Source organism: Hippocampus zosterae, chromosome 13 (genome assembly GCF_025434085.1).
Source record: "Hippocampus zosterae strain Florida chromosome 13, ASM2543408v3, whole genome shotgun sequence".
Lineage (NCBI taxonomy): Eukaryota > Metazoa > Chordata > Actinopteri > Syngnathiformes > Syngnathidae > Hippocampus > Hippocampus zosterae.
In genome coordinates, this window is record NC_067463.1 from 4,725,864 (window position 1) to 4,749,421 (window position 23,558).

At 44.3% G+C, this 23,558-nt stretch overlaps 2 protein-coding genes and 1 long non-coding RNA gene across 4 annotated transcripts in view; 1 reads left to right on the forward strand and 2 right to left on the reverse strand.

Moving 5' to 3' along the window:
* Nucleotides 1–103: 103 nt before the first annotated feature.
* smarca5 (SWI/SNF related, matrix associated, actin dependent regulator of chromatin, subfamily a, member 5) lies at nucleotides 104–11,772 on the reverse strand. 2 transcript variants are annotated; one of them, XM_052083610.1, is made up of 24 exons: nucleotides 11,496–11,772; nucleotides 9,676–9,798; nucleotides 9,425–9,591; nucleotides 8,902–9,002; nucleotides 8,734–8,834; nucleotides 8,480–8,659; nucleotides 7,215–7,370; nucleotides 7,009–7,140; nucleotides 6,867–6,935; nucleotides 6,646–6,755; nucleotides 6,127–6,353; nucleotides 5,901–6,022; nucleotides 5,671–5,823; nucleotides 5,463–5,595; nucleotides 4,311–4,459; nucleotides 4,111–4,233; nucleotides 3,916–4,023; nucleotides 3,448–3,561; nucleotides 3,243–3,365; nucleotides 2,741–2,873; nucleotides 2,543–2,661; nucleotides 1,256–1,468; nucleotides 1,065–1,175; nucleotides 104–495 (listed from the first exon to the last, which is right to left on the reverse strand). In XM_052083610.1, the coding sequence occupies exons 1-24, from the start codon at nucleotides 11,568–11,570 to the stop codon at nucleotides 430–432; spliced, it is 3,108 nt and encodes a 1,035-aa protein (XP_051939570.1). In that variant the 5' UTR covers nucleotides 11,571–11,772; the 3' UTR covers nucleotides 104–429. The 2 variants fall into 2 exon arrangements, with proteins under 2 accessions (XP_051939570.1, XP_051939569.1); XM_052083609.1 differs by having other exon boundaries at nucleotides 3,916–4,233.
* Nucleotides 11,773–12,988: 1,216 nt separating this feature from the next.
* On the forward strand, nucleotides 12,989–23,315 carry usp38 (ubiquitin specific peptidase 38). Its single transcript, XM_052083620.1, has 13 exons — nucleotides 12,989–13,280; nucleotides 14,181–14,366; nucleotides 14,759–15,263; nucleotides 15,531–15,666; nucleotides 15,740–15,869; nucleotides 16,129–16,230; nucleotides 16,315–16,473; nucleotides 16,790–16,983; nucleotides 17,902–17,995; nucleotides 18,075–18,181; nucleotides 18,431–18,737; nucleotides 19,433–20,338; nucleotides 20,913–23,315. Exons 2-13 carry the CDS (start codon nucleotides 14,190–14,192, stop codon nucleotides 21,084–21,086), a joined length of 2,991 nt encoding a protein of 996 aa, XP_051939580.1. The 5' UTR covers nucleotides 12,989–13,280; nucleotides 14,181–14,189; the 3' UTR covers nucleotides 21,087–23,315.
* LOC127612873 (uncharacterized) overlaps nucleotides 21,861–23,558 on the reverse strand; it is a 187,287-nt gene continuing 185,589 nt past the window's right edge. The window contains exon 2 of the long non-coding RNA XR_007965986.1: nucleotides 21,861–21,949. This is a non-coding gene — a long non-coding RNA (uncharacterized LOC127612873). The remainder of the gene's footprint in view (nucleotides 21,950–23,558) is intronic.

Consider the following 23,558-nt stretch of genomic DNA (forward strand, 5'->3'; position numbering starts at 1 on the left):
AAATAAGTGACATGATTTTTAGACTACAAAGGTTTGGATGCACAAACTACTTTTTAAAAATCTGCTGCTACATAGGTTCATCTCATTTACCACAGTGCACAAGTTTATTTTATTTAAAAAAAAAGATCTTTATTTGAGAAAGAATACACCTAGATTGCAGGGAGATAAAGAAGGAACATTGGAATGTGGTACAACCAACAGGCATAAATACAATTTCCAATAAGTACGAGTAAAAAAAATAAAAAATAAAACCAGCACTGCCGCAGTGTTTCAGTAAACAACAACAAGGCAGAAGACTTGCTAGAACCTAAATAATACAGTCTATTAGGAACTTCGACACAGTGAGCAAACGCACATAAACGACTGTTGTAGTTGTGGTTGCGGCTTGGTTAGCGATGGCGCTCTGTACATATGAATGAGAGGTTGCCTTCACAACTTCAGCTTTTTCCGACGTCCGCGACCGTCCGAGGTTCCTTCTGGCTTCCGTTTCTGGGCCTAAATGGGAGGAGGAGAAGCGATTCAGATTTTTGCCCCCCAGCAAAACAAGGACAGTTTGGCATTACCGAGCATTTCAGCAATGGAATGGAACCAGAATTAATAAAGGATGGCAGAAAATTCACATTTCTTTTCGGGAAAAAGCTCAGCAGGCACACATATAAAACAAGCTGTTACCCAGCTTGTTTTATAATTCCCCTCATCCCAGTTTGGAAAAATCCGAAATGTAGGATTCACCAAACTCCTCTCTGAGCTCATCAGTGCGGCGTTTATATTATTCGGTCTATGCAGAAGATAAAGAGTATATGACTGTTTAATTTTCCGTCTACATATTGCCACTGAACCACCATTTGGGTTGAAACACTTGCTGAAAGGGTTAATCAGATTCTAATCAGTGTTAGCATTAAGCTAGCACAGCAGTTATTTCGGCACGTTTGGGGGTTGCAACTCTCCGTTTTATGTTGAGTTGATAAAAGTTAATATTCGGAAATGTTTGAAAATTCTGACCCTGAAGGCCGCACTTAGCAACATGTGATTTCAGTCGCCATGTATTGCGTCGCTCCACTTACTGAGCTCGTCTTTGGCCCCCTCTTCTTCTTTTCTGCCTTCTCCCGCTCCTCCAGCTCCATGTTCTCCCTCTCAATGAGCGTGATGAGCGTGTTGCATCGTCTCTGCAGCTCCTGCAGCCGCACACAATGGCATATCTCAACATCGGCGGCGGCAGAGTGAGCGCGGGGGACGAAGGAAAATGTTTGCTCACCATGGCGGTCCTGGACTTGAGGAACCAGTCGAAGCGGAACTGCGGCGAGTTGCGGATGCACTGACGCAGCTCGTCGTACACGCTCTCCTTGTCGAAGCCCAGCTTGTGCAGCATGCAGATGAGGAAGCGGTCCTCCTCCTCCGTATAGTTCTTGCCTTTGTTGGTGCCGTAGGAGATGCGCAGCTGGTGGAAGGGCGCCTTGTAGCGGCCGATCTGGAAACGGGAGAGGACGACGGGTGAAGATGCTCAACCGGTCATGAGCTGCATTCACAACTGACTGGATGTACAGCATAACGATACAACAATAACACTGCTGGACCCCAAAAATGACCAATATTGGGGTTATTTTTATGAGTGTGTATCGCTCCAACGCCTATCTCAATACATGCGGTGCGATTTTAAGGAGTGCTGGATTTTAAAGCCAAACTATGAGATTCGGTTTGACTCAGTGGAATTGCGATTTGATTCGATGGGGTACAGCTCAGTTTGAGAGGGTATTTTCCTCCCAATATTTTCCAGCAAAATATATTGAATACAGAAGAAACAGGTATCATGTGAGGTTTAAATAAATGTGACCGTTTCTTGGTAAACCACAGTATGTCTTTACGGTGAGCTATTTTTAGAACCCACCCATGTGTCCCTCATGACTTGACATGAGAAGGAGAGGTGGGGGGAGTTAATTGGAGACAATGAACGTCAAAGAAGCGCAACTATGGCGCAAGCAGTCAATCATATTGTGGCTTGCTTTGACGTGCCCATAAAAAAGGGATGATTACCCACGGTGACAGACAGTAAAAGTGGTTATTGATGTTTTAAAACCACAGAAAACCCGTCAAACCGGCAAGTGTTGTCATCCATTTTATTTTTCAACAGCAGTTTTACAGCTCCAATTACATTCTGATACGCGTAATATATATGTGATTGTGTTTAGAAATGTGTGTGTGTGTGTGTGCTGTATGCGCCACATGCATGGATCAGCATACGAAGAAGGGCTACCTCCATGAGTGAAATTGCAATTCCTTTTAACGAGTGCTCATTTTTTTGGCAGTCTTGGCTTTGCTTCCCCAAGAACAAGCCGCTTGTGTCATTTTGGTAGCCCTGTCTCCGGTTGTCAAACTTTCATACTACTCAAAAGAGGCTCATTTCAGCAAGACAAAATAAAGCCCGACAAATGTGCTGTAATTCTTGAGGCGTAAGGTAAAAAAGCATGCCATATAAAACAGACGAGATTTGAATTGTGAAAGACATTCAGTGTCCCATGAGGTGATTCTGCTTGCTACTACCTACCTTGGAGTCCAGGGCCTTTTTAATGCTGATCCTCCTCTGGATCCTGGCCTCACCTCGCTCGATCTGAGCCATGATCTTCTCGATGTCCTGCAGCTCGTTGCAGCGCTCCCAGAACACAGCTGGGGAACGCAGCGCACAATTAACGTCACACACGAGGACGAGCAACGAGAACAACTTGGGAGTGGAAATGGACATTACCGGAATACTCCATGACTTCCTCCGGCGTTTTACCCTCCACCTCCCTGGCGATGTTCTCGATGTCGTCGCGTCCCCACTTCTCGTTGGCTTTGATGAACTGGTTGAAGTCGCGCTTGTTCCAAATGGTGAATCCCTGCTCAAGAGGAGGGGGAACAAAAACTTCAAAGGGGCTTTGAATAACGGGCACATCAGGAGGACTTCAATATGTCGCCGTCAGGTAGAAAAGGTACAACTGTGTAATGGGGAATTAGGTCAACAAAAAGTTCTTTGTCAAAGGCACTTCAGCCATATGGAGAACAAAGATGACCGCGGTAGTATCACAAGATGGACACACAAAATGACATCATCAGCAGTGCGAGGAGAGGTGAGAGTCAAACTTCACGACTCTGTTCTGTCACTTTTGTTGAATTTCTCCTTTAGAGTCCATCAAGTTGACATCAAATAGCGAAAAGAAAGACGGCCTGTAAGGGGTTACCGGTGTGTTGGGTGAGTACTCGGGTACCTGCTGCAGAAGATTCTCCTTCTCCTCCAGCTCCTCCTCCGTCAAGGCTTCGGCCTCGTCAATCTTGGCTTGCTCCTCCTTCTGAACCTGAGCAGAGTTGGGCATTTCCGGATTGCGTGGCACCTAAAGGGACACGCTTGTGTTATTAAAAAAATAATAATTAAAAAAAAAATCACAGGTTTGTGTGGCAAGTAAGATGAGTTACCTTGTAGCCAATTGTCTTTCGGTAGAAGAGGATTTCCTTTTCAAGGAGCTCAAAGAGACGTGGGGGAAAGAACTGGAAGTCTTGGACATTGGGCTGCTTGGGCGGACGGGGAGCCTGAAGGGTGGAGTGGAAGCAAATTGAAACATTGCTTACTGTAGTTCTAGAACTTTTATGTCATCGGGTGTAGGAGTGATGAAAAGGTGCTTCCTTTCAAACAGAAAACACTTGGTTAAAAAAAAAAAACTCTGGTAGGAATCAAAAAGGACTGAGTTACTTGGACCACGCTGACCTCACTTTTTAAATCAATGTTTCAAATTAAATCTGGCTTGTTTTCAAATAAATAGCTCACAAAGCAACCCACAAAATGGGGTTGTTTGGTTTTTTTTTTGTTGCCAATATTTGGGTTTGTTTTGCCCATGTATTTTTAGAGTGCAGCACAGTTTGAAAGTAATTCCATATTGGTTTTACTTTTGGTGCTTTGGGCTCGCTGACTCGGAGGGCTTCTCTGAAGTAGGCGTCGACGGCGTAATTGGCCTTCCTCTCTCTCTTGGGAGGCTCGATCCAGTTGGTGATGACCTGACGGAGCAAGAGCAGAAGGAGGCTGAGATGAAGCATTGAGTTTTTATATTGTGAAAAGGAAATGTTTTGGCAGTTTTTCTGCACCTTTTTCTTCTCTCTGTAGTCTTCCCCCTCAAATGTGTACACGCTGCTGTTCTCCGTGTCCATGGTGAAGTTCCTCAACGAGCTCTCGCCGAGGGAGGACAGCTTCTCCTTCATCTCCATCGTCTGGTGGCCGGGTAATCAAACATCAACCAAAACGTGCGCGGGCAGCATTACGTGGCGGCGCTTGTTCGAGGACTCACCTTCCTCTCGCCCCTCTCCAGGATGGCGTCGATATCATCGTCTGTGATCTCGCTCTCCTTGGAGGCAAAGACGTGCGTGGCGCCGTGCCGGATGATCGAGAGCATCTCGTCTTTGCCCAGCTTGTTGGCGCTCGGATCCACAAGTCGCCCTGTTGTGATGAAGAAACAGCCATGATGACTGGATGGAATTTGAGACTTGTTAATTCCATCTGAAATTAAATTGAAGACCCACTTCTCAACATTCCAAAGTTGCCCATGTTGTGCAAAGTGCCCATATATGAGTCCCAACTAAAAACGCATCCCCATTTCGTTGGTTCTGCTGTTGTGATTGCATGACGTTTGAGTCATTCTGTAAATAATCTTAAAGAATTGTAATTTATTCACAATGATAAAATCCTGCTGTTTATGCATGGACATTTTTTGAGACTTTTGAAAGCTCGATGTAAGACATTTCAATGCTAATTTAAGACCTTGTTTTTAGATTCTTGAATAAATGCAATTCAAGAGATTTGGAGATTCTTCAGGCACCCTGGCGGATGATGCAAAAACTACTTCCTGGATTCATCCATAATCGGAGGGAAAAAAATAGAACTTTAATAAATTAACTTGTCATTTTAAAATTCATCATATTTGGATACGTACACACATTTTATTGGAGTGTCGCATGTTGATGTCGCGTGTTATTACGTTCAATTGTGCTACTTTACATCACATTTAATTTTGCCGTCAGTTATAATGTACTAGCTGGTTCGCTGCCCTCCGGGCGGCTCATCAGCTAGTTCCTGCGGAAGGCTGGTAAGGTGAGCCTTCGGCCCACAAAAGTGTTGTTGCTTGGTTCAACTTTTTGTTCATCTTCATTGCTTACCGCGAAAATAAAGAGATGTTTAGCTCTCCTAAATAACTAACAATTTTATTGCAATGCTTGTGGGTAGACAACATTTTTTCGCTAAGATGCCCGCGCGATCGTAGTGAGCCACTGCCTGAGCGGCGCAGTGGCGGCGCGGTGAAGTAGGTACGTTTTGAAAAGGGACAGACGGAAGGACAGACCGCGTGCGGGACGATGCGCAATATATATATATAGATAGATATACCCCCTCACTTGTTCATTTCTAACCAGCCCCCACTGACGTAAGAAAAAAAATTGTGTTGTGCCTTGCTGAATGACGATGGAATCCAGGCGCAGCTTCATCTCAGCCCTCTCCACAATTCGCTCTTCCACCGTGTTCTCCGTGATGAAACGGAAGACGCGGACCTGTTTCAGCTGCCCGATCCTATGAGCTCGATCCTGCGTTGCGGGACAAGAGACTGACGACCAACGCCGCTTGTTGTTCATGTTGAAATAAGCTCAGGGAGCACTCACCATAGCCTGGAGGTCCACTTGAGGGTTCCAGTCCGAGTCGTAGAGGATGACGACGTCCGCGGTCGCCAGGTTAATCCCGAGGCCGCCGGCTCTGGTGCTCAGCATGAAGATGAACTTGCTGCTGTTGGGCTCGTTGTAGGCGTTGATGGAGATCTAAAAACGTGCACCCCTCCTTTTATTTTAAAGGTCACAGCGTCTCAAAACTGCAAACAGTGCAGTGCACGGCGTACCTGTCTCTCCTCGTGCGGCGTCTGACCGTCCAGACGACAGTAGCCGTAGTTCCTCCACATGCAGTAGTCCTCCAAAATGTCCAGCACCCTGGTCATCTGGCTGAAGATGAGCACACGTGAGCCTGGAGGAGAAATAGTCAATCACTTTTTTTTTCACAGCTGCAACTCTGATAGCTCCGTTTTGTTCCAGGCCCTGTTGCACTGTCCAGGGAGACCTCCGACTTACCCTGCTCTTTCATCTTGGGCAGAAGCTTGTCCAGCACCACCATCTTGCCGCTGTTGACCACCAGGTGGAGATCGGTGGTGTAAGGGGGGCCGGGCTCGGCGCCGTCGAACAAGTACGGGTGGTTGCAGCACTTGCGCAGCTGCATGAGCACGTTGAGCAGGCGCATTTTGTCCATCTTGCCGGCAGAGTTCAGGATGTCGATGTCCTTCATCAGAATTTTGGTATACCTTATGGAAACATTGGTCAGTGATTTTTTTAAGACCACCGTGGTTTAAAATGAGCTGTGTTTTGTGTAAATAGGAAGTCAACCCAAAATTTGTCATCACAATATGTTCTATGCAATAAAATCCACCCGTTTTGGTCCATCTCACGGGGTGGCCATTTTGCCACTTGCTGTCGACGGTAAATGACACCACAGTTGCTCAGGGCGCACAGAACATTTTATTGTAAAGAACATTTTTGGGTTGACTGCCCCTTTAAAAACAAACAAACAATAACATCTACCTCAAGGGTACTTACCATTCTCGCTGCATTTTACTGAGTCCCACATACATCTTGATCTCCTTCTTGGGCAGCAGTGTTTTCTCCACATCAGCTTTTATGCGACGGAGCAGGAAAGGGCGGAGCACCTACTTGCAAGAATACAAGAAAAATATTGAGAATATGGTTAAAAAAATAAGCAAATACTACACACACACACACACACACACACTTTTTTATAAAACAAATTCACAACATACCGTATGAAGGCGCTCCACCAGTTTCTGATCGCCTAAGCAATTGTTGGTGTCAAACCAAGAGTCAAAGTCCTTAAAGATCCAGATGCGACAAATTAGGTATTGTTGTAAATATGATTAAAAGAACTGGGATTAAATCGCACACCTCTGATGAATTGAAGACGTCGGGGAGCAGGAAGTTGAGCAGGGCCCACAGCTCGTGCAGGTTGTTCTGGAGTGGCGTGCCGGTCAGCAGCAGGCGATTGGTGGTCTTGAATTCTCGCACAATCTCTGACAACTGCAAAAAAAAATTCCTTAGTATTTGGGGATCCTTTTCGTCACCGAAAGTGGGTAGATTTGGGGAACGCGTACTTTGGACTTCTCGTTCTTGATTCTGTGGGCTTCATCGATGACCAGGTAGCGCCAGTTGAATTTCTTGAACACCGCCTTTTCGATGATGAGCATCTCGTACGAGGTCACGCACACGTCCCATTCGCCTGGCAGCAACACGTCTCGGATGAGAGCCGTCTGCAAAACGGATGGAAGAGTTTTGGACCTTTTGCATGATTTTCAAATATTTTTTTTGTCATTGCATAAGAGAAACAACATTATTGTAGGATTTTTTTACAGGACAAAAGTGGTTATTTTCTGGGTGAGGGGCATTATGAGGAAGTTGCAGAATTACCAGAATAATGACACAAAACAAAATGTCATTTTACATGAGCAAAGGATTGTACTAACATTCAGGATAGAATGTGGAAAAAATGATCATTTTTATGAGATTAACATTGTGATTTTACAACTAAAAGTTTACTCTCATGTAGAGAGGTAAGATCTGAAGCCCGAACCCAACCCGACCCGAATTTCGGCCTAAAATATCAATCATTGGTTTGGGTCGGGTTTCTCTCGCTGACTTTTTAAAAATAAATATATAACAACGCACTGTGATGTTGCTACCCAAACGTCACAGTGCGCTGAGCCCTTTCGAGGCCGTGAATAGTTTTGGCCACGAGAGACCGTGGTTCGCAAACATAAATAAATAAATAAAATAAACAGAAGTCGCCTCATCACAACACATACTGTACTAAACTCTTGCATACAAATCAAAGAACTCCTTTATATCTGTCTATTATCCACCCGCCTTTGTTCTTCTTTGTCTCGCTGCTTCTCTCTCTTAAAGTGCTGTGCTAGATTCTTAAGGACATATTGCTGCTGTGGTGCATGGCCCAATTTTCAACCCGTCAAAATGACGGACGGCCTTAAGTTTTTCCCGTGAACTCTTAAAAAAATCTGTCAATGATGGGAAATTGTTGGTTAATGTACCCTCTGCAGAAATAGAAATATAAAAGATGTAAATGTTTATACAGTCTTGTTTAACTTAGATTTCATTACAAAAGACAGGCTTTAATTTGTTATCATAAATCACCCCTCCTACTCCAGAGTCCTCATAAATGAAATACGAAATTTTGGGTTTGCTTCAGGCTCGGGCCTGCAACTCAAGTTAATTGGTCGGGCTTTAATACCCGCGGGCCAGGCTGGATTTTTTTGGCCTGATCATATCTCTACTCTCATGAAATTTGGTCATTTCCCCCTGAATCATTTCAAAAGAAGAATGGTAAAACGGTGACATGACAGACCCTCTCATTTCTGTCTCCAATGAGGCAGACCGCTCGCAGTGATGGCACCCAGCGCTTGAACTCGTTCATCCAGTTGTACAAGGTGGACTTGGGCACCAGCACCATGTGCGGTCCGGGGATGTTCCTGTAGTGCTTCATGTAGCCCAGCAAGGAAATTGTCTGGAGGGTCTTTCCCAAACCCTGATGGCACAGCAATCCGTTTCGATTCAGTCCCGCCTCACGATGAAATGATACATTTGTGAGAAAGCACTTACCATTTCATCGGCGAGGATGCCGTTGATTCCGTTTTCGTACAGAGAGATAAGCCAGTTCAGACCGCGGACCTGATAGTCTCTCATCTTTCCTGTTTTGACGTCTGCACGGGAAAGCAAACTCCAGCATAGAAATACTTCCTTTCCGTCGATCGAGAGGTGAGCACTTACACGATGGCGAGTCGTCGAAGCGGGTGCAGACGTTTGTGGTCTTGGTACTCTCACTCAACAGCTCCTCATCTTCCTCTTGCTCGGTGCGGCGATGACGATTGCTGAGAGAAAACAAGTGAGGAAGCAGAACTACAATTTATGGCGTCGTCAGGGTAACACGGGAACGAATACAAGCATCCCTGTACTGGCTGCTTAGTACAATATGGCTAAAGCTACAATTCGGGAATGGTGCCTAGTAATGGCTGATGCAATCGGATAGCGGATGGCAGAGTGATTGCAGAGAGCTAAAACCAAAAAAAAATGCGCATTTTGCCCACTGAATCTACATGCATCACTATTTCTTCTGCATGTCGGCCTACTTATAAAATGATAAACATTGTTAAATCTCGTTTTAAAACATAGTGCAGCACAGTTAATATGGGATTTATAATTACCACAGCTTGACCAACTTCCACTACTTTCTGCAGGGGAAATAAATGTTTTCAAAATGTGATCAAACCTGACCATATTATTGGATACTCACTCTCCAGCAGACAACAAATTCTGCTTCTCGTCTTTCTTAATGCGAGGACGCCCGGGCTTCATCTTTAGGGGGGACGTGGGAGTCTTCTGTGCGGCGGGCTGAATGAAGTGAGCAAACAGCTCGGTTTGCTTCAACAGGTAGTCGAATCTGTTGGTACGGTCCGTTTTCTACACGGGCACAAAGAAGACCGGGTTATTCCATAAATAATGTCAGACAGGTTTTATCGTTGAATTGAAACCAAAAGTGCTCACCACTTTCTCTTCATAACCTGGAGCAGATTCTTTGGTTTTCGTGGAGGAGGAAGAGGAAGCATCTTGTCCATCAGGTCCTGCATCGGAGGACGACTCTTTGCCGGCATCCGAGTCTGACTTTTCCTATGTAAAAACAAAACACAATAGCACACAAATGTGTTTAGGAATTGCTGTGCCGGAGAGACCAATGGACGAATGCACCTTGTATCCCTGAGTAACAAGGTTGTTTTAATCAGTTTGTTCATTACTTCGCGTGAGGTGCAAGTTCCTAACCACATTCCATGACATTTAGAAATACTGGATTTAAGCATTTGTTTAAATCAGGGGCGCCCATTAGGTAGATCCTGATCTACCGGTAGATCTAAGACAGGTCCCAAGTAGATCCGAGGAGTGTCGAGAAGAAAACAAACAAACAACCATTTGTGTGTCTTTGTACATGTTAGTAAATATTTTTTGTGTTAATATACACTGCACACTAATCATCTTATCAGTCTCATTTTCACTAATAAATATTTAAAAAATAAAATAAAGCAGATAAATCTCAAATGTGTGTGTGTGTGTGTGTGCGTGCGCGCGCCGGTAAGGGTAAATCCCGGGAGGTTAGTTGATCGAAAAGTAGATCTTCGATCCAAAAAGTTTGAGCACCCCTGGTTTAAATGGTGGGTAGACGTTGGTCCAAGGAATATCGACAAAATGTACGAAAATTAAACATGTATTGAAAAAAATCATCATCAATCATCCACATATCTCAGGCTGGGATTCGAACCCATGACGCAAAGGTATAAAGCAGTACATTCGGGGTGATCGCTCTGCCCACAACTACACAAACTAGCAGGCTGTGTACAGAATTTGTACTTGCTGTTCTTGCGCGTTTCACGGCCCAAAAAAACGCGAGATGGCAATGTTACCGGCATAATAACCACTGCGATAAATTAAAAATACATTTTGATGACACAAATTTGTACATGACAAATTATTCATTTCATTCATTCATCTTCCGAGCCGCTCGATCCTCATTAGGGTGGCGGGGGGTGCTGGAGCCTAATCCCAGCTGTCTTCGGGCAGTAGGCGGGGGACACCCTGAATCGGTTGCCAGCCAATCACAGGGCACACAGAAACGAACAACCATTCGCACTCACACCTAGGGACAATTTAGAGTGTTCAATCAGCCTGCCACGCATGTTTTTGGAATGTGGGAGGAAACCGGAGCACCCGGAGAAAACCCACGCAGGCCCGGGGAGAACATGCTCCACACAGGGAGGCCGGAGCTGGAATCGAACCCGGTACCTCTGCACTGTGAAGCCGACGTGCTAACCACCGGACTACCGGGCCACCCATGACAAATTATGTACTTCAAATTCTCTAACAAAGCACACTGGAAACATTTAAAAACATCCCCTCGTGTGCTTGTTAATTTAAAAGTAAATTAAAACGTCCGAGGCACTGCAGCACTGGTATCACATCCAAGAGAAACAAAGGCGAGCGTCGGTTATCGGTTAACTGTTAACTAGCCAGAATGTGCTAATATGAAAATAAATTCTCTTCTAAAAATGAAAAGAAAAATGCAAAACACTACGACGATCCATTTGGCCGTGCCTGTCGCAACGTCCTACATTTAGGGAACAACAATGGCTTCGGCAGCGAGGCGCTAGCAAGTTCAGCTACCGTGGGTTAGCCACAAGCTAACTGGCGCTAACGGTTAATGAAGTCCAAGTCGGGCGTGGGAAGCGTTCAAGTCGATGAGGAATGATTCCAATCATACAATGGATGACAACACCACACTGAAAGGGGAGACAATGTCCCAATTCCAACAATCTTACCTCAGCTCCCCCGGCTTCTTCAATTTCGGTCTGCTCTTCCCGCTCCGGTTCCACGCAGCTTAATATTTCCGACATCTTTTACGGCTATTCCCTCTTCGGCTAGTAGTAATAGCCTCTGTTAGTTTATCCCGTGTCAAATGGATCTGTGGATTTTGTGGGACAACTTTTTTACCGTTGTCCGGTACAGTTCGATCCTACGGAATGAAAGAGACACACCGGTTGGTGCTGGCGGGATTGTGTTGCTCCTCCCGAAATCCCGCGTTCTCAAAAGCGTGAGTTTGCCGTGCAATCGCGAGAGTTGGCTGTACGGTCCCGTAGACAATCGGAAACATTGGCACTATGTTTTAATTTTTTATTAAATTACTATTTTGACCCATAAAGTCTACTGCCGTGGAATGAAATGAATATATAAATAAAAGTAATCTTATAAGTGAAAAGTTCAATGTCGCATAAACAGTCAGTACCACTAACAAAATGTGTTACAGTATCTTAAAATGGAAAAAAAATAGTAAACAGTGTCAAGAAAAGAAAACGTAATGCTATCTTAACACTTGGGTTGAAGTGAAATTTGAGCCTCATTATTAAAATGTTAAAAGTCATTGTTAAAGTTTAAGTCGCTCATGGAACGCGCGTGAACCTTCCCACACCCATTGAATGCATCACGGAAACTGAAACTAAAAGTTGTTGGCTTTTAAATTTGTTTTTAAATTCGACTTAAAACAATGCGAAACCACAATGCATATATTTTCAAAATTTTCTTTGAATATTTAGAAAAATATGTCAACATTTAAAGCAGCTTTTTTTGCCGTTGCCATTCAAGTTAAAATGCACGATATTCAACACGACTCATTTCATTGAAATGTCATTGAAATGATGAATAATGATGATGAAGGATTATTGTTATTATTATTATTTTACCAGAGTTTGAATCAACATATCTTTAAAATGGGGACATATGTTTTATTGCTCTATAGATTTTCGGTCGAGAAATGTTATATTGATTCAATACTTGTAGGTTTAGTTATTTCCTAAGCTTAACATTTTAATCGTATTCCTTAACCGAAGATTAACTTGAATGCGTCTGGAAAATTGAAACGAAGATGTCAATGTTTAATTTGATTCAAATGTAAAAATGCAAAACTGTACCAGACTTTTTGTTGGTAATTCAGTAAAATCTTTAATTCATCAGACAAATATTCGTTTTCGGTGCCGCAGTGTAGACCGGTTCGCGTGTCTGCCTCAGTGCAGCGTTCTGGGGTTCAATTCTGGCCCGAGTCATCCTGTGTGGGGTTTGCATTTTTTCCCTGTGCCTGTGTGGGGTTTCTCTGGGTACTCTGCTTTCGTACCACGTTCCAAAAATATGCCAGTGAGGTTGCTTGAGGGATCTAAATTGTCCCAATGTGTGATTGTGAGCACAAATGGTTGTCTTTCTACGTGTGCCCTGCGATTGGCTGGCTACCAGTTCAAGGTGGACTCTGCCTGATGCCCGAAAGCAGCTGGGATAGGCTCCAGCACGCCCGCGACCCTCATGAGGATACATTGTCATATATATTCATATAATATTTTAAAATACAGGCAATGCCGAGACCACCCAAATCGACGCGCAGTTTGGGGGTCCTTTCTGCTTTTCAGGCGTTCGAGAAATGACGTAGGGGTTGTTGATCAGCTGATTCCGGTTGAACGATTCGACCAACAATTCAACACAATTTACCTGTGATACGGGATTTAACACCAAAAGGGAGTGTACCGTCTTCAAGCCAGACACTATTGACATGCTCCATTTGGGTATGGACGTATTTATTCAGATCACGTGCTCCCCTATCTTCCCATTCAGCGCGTATTAGCATTTATGCTAAGTCTCTGGCTAACTAGAAACGTCACACAGCCAACGTCAGGCCCTTCAAGATGCTTTATTCGACTCGGCGCTCTTGATGAAAACATGTAACTTCATTTACATTTAAAACACTTAGTAGCGGAGCAGTCAAATGTGCCTCCGGTGGCGGTTCACTGTCGGATGTATTTCGACTTGTTTTTTTAAGCCGTGGCTTTGCTATTATGAGCATTACGACTACAGACAAGGCGCTCATGACGTATGGGCTACAGTTGTGATGAAAAAGGTGGAAAACAAGTGGGATAAATACGCTTTCATGAACTATATATTGTGTTTGTGGCGGTGTGACGCTTTTAAGTAGTGTTGTATGTTTTCGGTTGTCATGCCAAATTGAAGCGTCAACGCTATTAACATCTCACGAGAACTAAAAAGGGATTAAAAAAGCTGTAATACAACACAGTACAATACAAAGCCGTGCAGTGGTTCTCAGAACCTTTTTTTACATCAAGTACCATCTCTAAAAATGTATCACTATATAATAAATAACATTCAAAAACGTAGCCGGCCTAAATGTTTATTAAAAAAACATTACTACGTTTCGATCGTTACATTATGACCTAAGTCCTTTAACATTTTGACATTCGACTTGCAAAGCTGCAACGTTTGTTTTGTTACTGCTCTAAAAATGGCATTTTATTGTAATAACATTGCAACTTTTCACGTTCGTTTCCATGGTTACTCATTCAAAGTTTGTTTCTGTTCTGTATTCAGAGAGAGCTAAATTATTGTTGTTAAGCTGCATTTGTCCGATGCTGCATGACCAGTGAGGCATCCCGCTAACTTGTCTCCCACAGGCTGCCATCATGGACAAAATTTTGGAGGGCCTGATCAGCTCTGCTCACATGCTTCCGGTGAAGAAGGCCATTGTGAAAAAGGTGGTGGAGGCAGCCGAAAAGGAGGTGGCGGCAGAGGAGTGCCAGGCCTTGTTTGCCGTCACCACTCGTCTCATCTTGCTGGGCGAGGATGCCTTCCAGAAGCAGGTGGGAAATGGCGGGAAGCTAGTTGTAGTACTTAAGTAGATTATTATTTTTTTGGTATGTAAAATAGATGTTTAAGGTATCTGTAATTTCCTCAAATATGTATTTTCCTGATGACTTTTTGCTTGCACTCACTACATTACTACATTTGAAAACATACCTCTACATGCTACTGTGACCGTGTCAAAATAGGCTTCATTTAGTCAATTTAGCCCTATCCTTGTCTAATAGAAAAAAGTGCTTTGTGGCCATCTTGTGGCATTGATAGACAATTACAAACCTTTTTGGGTGGGTGTCAGTTTCTCACAGTTTTTCCGAATTTGCGGCACAGCTCAGTCCTTATCCCTCCTGACAAGTATTTCAGTACAGAGTGTGTCATCTTTCTCCCTCCACAGGTGGGCTTCCAGGTCCTGGAGGCATACGCCCGCTACCACCGCTCGCAGTTTGAGGCCTTCTTCAGCAAGGACTTTGTACTGGGCCTGCTGCAGCAGGGCTACGAGCAGCTAGATCACCAAGACCCAGCCGTGGTGGACTACATCCACTGCGGCCTACGGCTGCTCATCAGCTGCCCCGCCGTGCTGGATCTGTTTACCGTGGTCCAGGTGGAGGTGCTCAGGATGGTGTGTGAGCGGCCCGGGCCAGCTGCGTGCGCCCGACTTGCCGCCCTGCTGTCCGACTTTGTGCAGTGCGTGCCCAGGGACAAGGGCGGCGTCCTGTTCTGCCAGCAGTTGGTGAGGACTATTGGCTACTTCCACTGCTTGGCCAGCCGGGAGCAAGAGCTGGGTGAGTACGTGACTCAGGTCACCAAGGTCAGCACGTTGCTGCAGAACATCTGGAAGGCCGAGCCGGCCACGCTGCTGCCTTCACTGCAGGAAGTCTTTGCCATCATCTCTTCTACGGGTGAGACCTTGTTTTGTTCACATTTGTTTCAACATCGACAATTCAAAGACAAAATGTGATTGAGCAATTTCGAAACAAATTTACCCCATTGGGATGAAGTGTGTTTTGGGAAAAAAATGCTTGAAATTGAAACAAACATGATGTGCTTTTTCTTGTGACCATATAACGTATCCTTGTGCAGTTGTCTTTTTACTCATCACATCATGACTTTATTTTTGGAACATTCCAATTTATTGTCCACTGTTACAATATAATGTGCTTCTGCAGACCCGTCCTTTGAGCCGTCCATCGCCCTGGCCAGTCTGGTACAGTACATCCCAGTCCAGATGATCACAGTGCTTATTAAGAGTCTCACCACGGACCAAAATGTAAAAGATGCAAACATGACCAAGGCGCTCTGCAGGTCTGTGGAAGTATCACAAACACAACATGGTGCTTTTGGAAGGAGGCCACACCCACTCGACCTGTGTTCTTAGGATGATCGACTGGCTCTCTTGGCCTCTGGCGCAGCACGTGGACACCTGGGTCATTGCTCTGCTTAAAGGACTGGCGGCCGTTCAGAAGTTCACCATCCTCATTGATGTCACTCTGCTGAAAATTGAACTGGTTGGTCCTGAAAAGTGCTCATGTTATGTTTTAACGTCATTTAATGAAGACCATGCCATTGTGGCTGGTAAGACATGTCAGTCGTGGCACCCTCATTGACATTATTCAGAATATAACAGTTACTCAAATCAAAACAAAGGTTATTGAAAGTGCATGTTCCCATGAAACATCACGTAAGATTCCTACACAACGCTCCCTTTAGTCATGTTTGCTGTTCACTCATTTATTTCACACCCCATGTTCCCCCCCACACCCGCAGGTGTTCAATCGTTTGTGGTATCCCATTGTGCGACAGGGGGCGCTCGCCGTCCTCTCCCACATGCTCCTCAGTTTTCAGCACTCTCCCGAGGCCTTCCATCTGGTCAGGAATAGTCGCCCTGGAAAAAAAAAGGACTATTGGCATTCCTGCTGTGTCCAATAACCCCGTGCTCCTCATATGTTGCAGGTTATTCCGCACACGGTGCATCTGGTGCAGTCTTTGCAGGCCGACGGCCTCCCCACCAGTAAAGCCTTCCTGCTGCAATTTACCGAGCTCATACACTGCATGATGTATCAGTATTCTGGATTCCCAGATCTCTATGACCACATTTTGGAAGCCATAAAGGTAAATGAAATGGAATGCTTTTGTTCAAAACCAGTTCAGCTCAATGAGAATCACAATAATTGATTCCACGTTTTTAAAAAAATGTGGTGCTTTGTGCCTTTCTATGGTGTCATTAAAAAAAAAAAGTTTGTTGTGCAATTCATCTTCCTGTTATGCTAAAGTTAAATCGACTTTTTAGAAAGATTTAATATGTAATTAAAAAATACATTCACCCGCACAATATCAACACTACCCCACGGGGTCAATCGACCTAGGTACTGTATATGATTGAACGTGACATGACTTTGTGGATTAAATTTACATCTCTTCCCTCCAGGATCTGCAGAAACCGAGTGAGGAGAAAATCAAGCTGGTGCTTAATCAAAGTGCCTGGACGTCCCAGTCAAACTCTTTCGCCTCCGGTCCGCTGAGGCAAGCTGGGAAGTCTGAGACGGGCAAGACGGGCCTGGTCAATCTGGGAAACACCTGTTACATGAACAGCATCCTGCAGACTCTCTTTATGGCCACAGAGTAAATAACCTTAAGCTGTAATAGTAAACCGTACAGACTCTTTGTCACACTGATGTTTACATTTTGGTTTTGTGGTGAAGTGGTTCAGTCTAATTTAAATGCAGACTACAGCTTTCGTGACCAGGACAACTACAGGGCTACTCAGGGTTGGCAGACTTAGCCAATTTCATTCATTCATTCATCTTCCGGACCGCATGATCCTCACTAGGGTCGCCGGGGGTGCTGGAGCCTATCCCAGCTGTCTCCGGGCAGTAGGCGGGGGACACCCTGAATCGGTTGCCAGCCAATCGCAGGGCACACATAGACGAACAACCATCCACGCTCACACTCACACCTAGGGACAATTTAGAGTGTTCAATCAGCCTGCCATGCATATTTTTGGAATGTGGGAGGAAACCGGAGCACCCGGAGAAAACCCACGCAGGCCCGGGGAGAACATGCAAACTCCACACAGGGAGGCCGGAGCTGGAATCGAACCCGGTACCTCTGCACTGTGAAGCCCACGTGCTAACCACTGGACTACCGGGCCGCCCTTAGCCAATTTGTTTACTGTAATTATCAACCGAAGAAAAAAAGGAGACCTTTTGTGGTGTTATTGAAGAATAGCGACTCAGACTCTTTTTGTCCCCTACTTTCAGAAATGTTGACTTCCTATTTGGTGAGTGGGCAGGCAATCCAGGAACCAATTTGAATACAAACAAGGGGTCCTACCGATCATTAAAAACGTATTTTAAAGGGTATTGAAATAAAAAGAAAGGCCTTAATTAGCATTAACATGTCTGAAATCACTCTTTCAAAAGTCTTAAAAAATACTTGTCTTTAAGATGTAAGAACCCACTACCATAAAAATATCAAAAAAATGCAATGCGTTTCTTTTAAATATTGGTTTCAAGCAAAACTGAACTTGTCTTTCTTTAGTTTTAGACGACATGTGTTGTCGCTGCGCCTGAACGGTTCCAGCACCCTGATGAAGAAACTGCAGATGCTCTTCGCATTCCTTGCGCACACTCAGGTTTGCCGTTTGCATTCGGAAGACTGGAATTTCAGTGGCAGCCTGAAATTGTGGTGAAATGTCTTTGGCTCCCCCGCAGAGGGCGGCCTACGCTCCGAAGAACTTCTTGGAGGTGTCCCGCCCCCCGTGGTTCAATGCGGGGTCTCAGCAGGACTGCTCGGAATACCTCCGCTTTCTCCTCGACAGGTAGGATAGATAATCGCTAATTGATGAAACGTAAAGGCCGTCAAGCGCCATTGAGAGAAAAAGGGAGCCAAATTAATATCACTTAAATTCAGGTTAAGCATTAGCCTGAGCTTGTAGTTTGAGTGCCCTTCCCCGGTTCCTAATTTTTTTGTGACAAAACAGTCTGCTCACAAGAATTATTCCTGCATGTATTTCTCACAGGCTTCTCCCAAATATTACATGACATTGTTGTTTTTTTTAAATACCAAGGTTACACGAAGAGGAGAAAATTATTCAGGTATTGGAATCGGCCAAGCCAAGCGTTCCCACCGACGCCGTCAACTCAAACGGCAAAAATGCGAACACTGCGACGTCCCTCGAAGAAGGTGAAGCGTCCTCTCCAAAAGTGGACGACGACGACAGACGGACCCTCATAGAGAGGACCTTCGGTGGAAAGCTCGTGACGGGCATCCGATGCACGCATTGCGACTGCGTCTCCGAGAAGGAGGAACCCTTCACGGACCTATCGCTGGCTTTCTGCCCATCGCGGGATGCCTCCAAGTCCGACGAGTCCAAAGCAAGTTGGCCTCTTTAACACAAATTGGCAAGTTAGCCTTATTCACCCAGAGATGAAGTCATTTAGCAATTGAGCTACTTTTACTCAGAGATGCAGTCAAACAAGCTGAAATTAACGATTTTGCCTCTTTCATGTCATGTATAATTTTTTTCCTTTCAGACAGAAATCTTGCCAAGTGAGCAATTTTTCTAGATGGTGCCAAAATTACTGCAAAGTAGCCAGAGTTACAACATATTTCATAGAGATACCCAGCCAAATTACTGTTAATTAACAATTTCGCTTCTTGACCACAAATTGCCGATTTTGACTCACACGTGTAGATCCAATCAAATTACATTTTCACAAAGCTCCAGACAAATTAGGAATAGAGCACCTTTCACCCAAACATCCATCACGACTTATTTTCAAATGAGTAATCAAACTCGCAATTTTACCTGTCAAACAGAGACCCATTTAAATTACAGAAAATTGATAATTTTCCTTCTTTTTCACGGGGACCTATTCGGATGACCCGCAATTTAGCCACTTTCGCCCAAAACCATATACACTATTTAGCCAATTCAACCTGTTTCAGCCAGCGACTCCGCTAAATCACAACCAGTTAGCAATGATCCTCTTTCACACAAAAATGCAATTGAATTTTCACTCAATCCTCTTTTCCACAAATAAGCAATTTTGTCTCCTGTCTCCCCAAGTCTGACGAGTCCAAAGTTTGCCAGGGTTCTGTTAATGGTGGCAGCGAGACTCTCATGCCGGGGACCAACGACCAAACCAGCCACGTCCACGCCGTACCAGAGAGCAACGAGCCTTCTCTCTCCGTGCCCGACCTGGTGGACTACTTCCTGGCTCCGGAGATCCTGGACCAGGAGAACGCCTACTTCTGCGGCAAGTGTTGCAGCCTGAGGAGGGCCGAGCGGACCCTCAAGGTGATGTCGGCCCCCGAGTACCTCATTCTCACACTACTGCGCTTCGCATACGACGCCAAGTGCCACGTGCGGCGCAAGATCTTGGACAACGTCACCATCCCGCCTCACCTGCGCCTTCCCGTGCACCGCCCTTCGATGCCCTCGCCGCCTCCACCACCTGCCTCCTTGCCACCCCCAGTGGACTCCTCGGAGAGCAGCGAGAACCTGGCCAAGAAACTCAAACCCTCCCGTCGAGATGAGGAAGTACAGTCTGTGCGTTACGCCCTCAGCTCCGTCGTGATGCATTCGGGCGTATCGTCCGAGAGTGGACATTACTACTCCTACGGCTGCGACAACGCAGCACAAGGGGACGCCACCTGTTCTAAGGAAGACTTGAATCAAGGGGAACAAGTCCGGGAGGGTCCGAGTGGTCAGGTGGGCGGCGCCGTGCCCCCCAGCGACTGGCTGCTGTTCAATGACAGCAGGGTGACGTTTGCCTCCTTCCAGTCGGTGCAGAACATCACCAGCCGCTTCCCCAAGGACACTGCCTACGTGCTCATGTACAGGAAACAGGAAGCGGTGGGGCAGGACGCTATTAAGGGGCCGGCGGCCAGCGGAACGAGACATAGTGCCGAACCGCCGCTGCAGAAAGAACTGCTGGATGCCATTATCAAGGACAATAAGCTGTATCTACAGGTGAAACTAATTTAAATCACTTAACACAGAAATTCAAACAAGAACATTAAGTTAAGCCTCTGTCACCGAGAGATAATGTCATGTTTTCACAAATGAGCCTTTTGGGAGGATGGGCATTTTTCCATTGGTGCCTTTTTCAAAGTTCACACAGGTGTAGCAATATCCTTCTTTTGCTTTGGTTTCGTATAAAAGACACAGGTGAACACACGCAAACCATTTTACATCTTTTCTGTGCTTAGTTAAATGATGTAGTCTTCTCAAATTTACACGAACGTTGACTGAGCTGCTCAAGGGGAGCATACAGGCTGCGGAACTTTGCACTTGTTCACATTTGACACATGCGCTCTTGCATCGGCGTTATACAACAAACGTCCTCGACAAATCATTAAGACAATACCAGATAAAACGATTTGTTTCGCCTTCGCCTCAAGTCAAATCCCCCAAGAATCCAGGCAGCAAATTCATGAGCCACTGAACCGTCCCTCGATCAAACGTCCACTAGAGGGAGCTGTGAGTACGCTGTCACAGCCTTTTACATTTTTGTTTTTGTTTTTGTTTGTTTCTCTCCACACAGGAACAAGAGCTGAATGCTAGGACTCAGGCTCTTCAGGCCCCGTCGTCTTCCTGCTCCTTCAGGCCCAACGGCTCGGATGACAACAACCCGCCAGGGAGTTGCGGGCCGTCTGGAGGGGGAGGAGGAGGAGGGGGAGGAGGTGGCTTTAACACAATTAGTAGACTGGTCTTCTAAAGCTAAATAAAAAGCACACAATGCCACATACGGAAAAGGGGTGGGGGAACCTTTTTGCTGACCTCAGAGGGCCATGGTAAATTCAGGGCGGAAAAAAAGATTTCAACATCAATTTACAGATGCCGCTTATACCATGACATGTTTCTAAATCCTGCAAAAAAAAGATTTGGGAATGTAACCTTTTTCACACAGAGAACCATCCAAATGATAGCAAATGAACAATTTAACACAGAGTTCCAGTAAAATCAGGCATTTAGCCTCTTAGGCACATAGTCAACCAAACAATTGGTTGATGCTTGCTAAAATCTCTATAAAAATTCTCACAGTAATAAATTAGAGACATATTGTAAGCGTTTTCTTGTGACCAAACCCCTGATTACAGTAACTGAAACAATAGTTGAATCAACCGTTATTATTGACTTTTTTAAAATATGGTTTCAGTCATAACGGCCCTCCAAGGGAAACAGCAACTACAATGTGGCCCGTGACAAAAATGAGTTTGACAGCCCTGAAGATTGCAAATTAGCCTCTTTCATCCAACGATCCAACAAAATGACTGCAAATGTGTGATTTATCATTGAAGCCTCTTTCACAAAGAAATAAGTAAATTAGGAATTTAGATTCTCCTGTGCATAAATTCAACCGAATCAGCAAGTTAGCCTCTGTTACACAGAGATCATATAAATTATGTATTATCAGTCTTCATGTACTATTTCTCTTTGTGATGCCGTGTCACTGAATGGCCGCTCCATGCTCACACTCACACCTAGAGACAATTTAGAGTGTTCAATCAGCCTGTCACACATGTTTTTGGAATGTGAGTGGAAACCGGAGTATCTGGAGAAAACATACGCACCCGGTACCTCTGAACTGTGAGGCTGACGCGCTAAACGCTGGAGCACCAGGCCACCCACTAAACTATATGTGTTGTAAAAACAACCAAATGATGTTACCTTAAGAATAGCCCGTTAGCTTAATGCTTACATAGAAAAATAGTCCCACGCTAACTATTAGCATCAATAGTCACAGTTTTACAACCCTTTAAACTATGAATATTTGAACAGTAATCGTGTAGAGCAACACATTTAGACAGATGATATAATGATACTCACAGGTATGTATTCTTTATCCTCGATGTAAAATGACTAATCTTACGGAAACTTGCTGAGTTGTTGAAGACCCGGGCTATTCTCTGTGTCACCACAAGGAGCTGCACACTTGATTTGATGTCAGCATTAAGTCATGATGCACAAATTGTTTAATTCTTTCCATTCTATTTAAATATTATTACTCTGTTTTTATCTAGTAGAATATTACAGAGTGTTTTTCTTATTAAAAATTAACATTTATGGTGTGCGGGGTGTGGGGCAGTAGATTATCGGGATTTTTCACTCAATTCCAATTGGGAAAAATGATTTGAGATGAGCATGGCCATGGAACGGATTAAAGTCTTATCTTAAGGCATCGATGTATCACTCTGAGATGGTTGCCTACCCCTGGCAAGAAGCACTGAAAAACTCCCTTAGGACTGAAAATGTGCTCACTATTTTTAATTTATTGACATTTTTTGTTGGTGAGATTTTTTTTCCAATTAAGATTATAACGAAAATAATTTGTTTTAATTATCTGGTGCAAACGGCATATAGCACCGAACAATGCATTATCATACAGATAGCAGACCCTCCAAAGTGGAACCATCATCAACACCGAAGTCACACGCGACTTACGCAAATCACACAAAACATTATTTCGAGTTCTAAAAGTTTGCTTTGTTTTTTTTTGTTTTTTGTTTTTTTGAGGGGTGAAAGTGTTGGTAACCATAGAGCAGGAAGTGGAATCTACTATGACATAGGAATGTGTCAAATTTTCTAGTTTAATGTAAACAAGTGCACTTTTTTGTTTGTGATTTTGCTTTAAATGTTGATGAAGGCTACCCATGATAGCAAAGGTTATAATAATTGTCGAGAAAGAATTGGCACCTGAGCTGACGCAAAATGTCGTCTTAACTGCTCAGTGCAAAATGAACAATACAATTCAATATCAATTCCATACACATATTGCTTTTCATGGAGCAGATCCAAATCTATTAGCTATGTTCCACTTTGGAGGTTCCACTCATTTGCATGCATGTTGGTCTGTGGTGTGTTTTATTTTTCAGAATGTATTGAGATATTGGGCATTTGATAACTTTAATATCAAATATATGCAATAAATCAGTTTGTCTTAAAATGGCACTCTCAGTGATGAATGGAAAACAACTGATAAAATGTCATCTTTATTGAAGCCACTCTTCTTCCAGAGATGGATAACGATGGATTCACGTCAGATGAGTCTTATGGTTTTAATGCTACAATTTACCAGTCTGGCCTTGTCATTGGAGGGAGAAAAACAAGTGTAAACTTCCTTTACAGGTCCCATGTCTGCTCTACAATACTGAGGTAGCAGGATAGACAGGTGTACCCCTTTTTATTT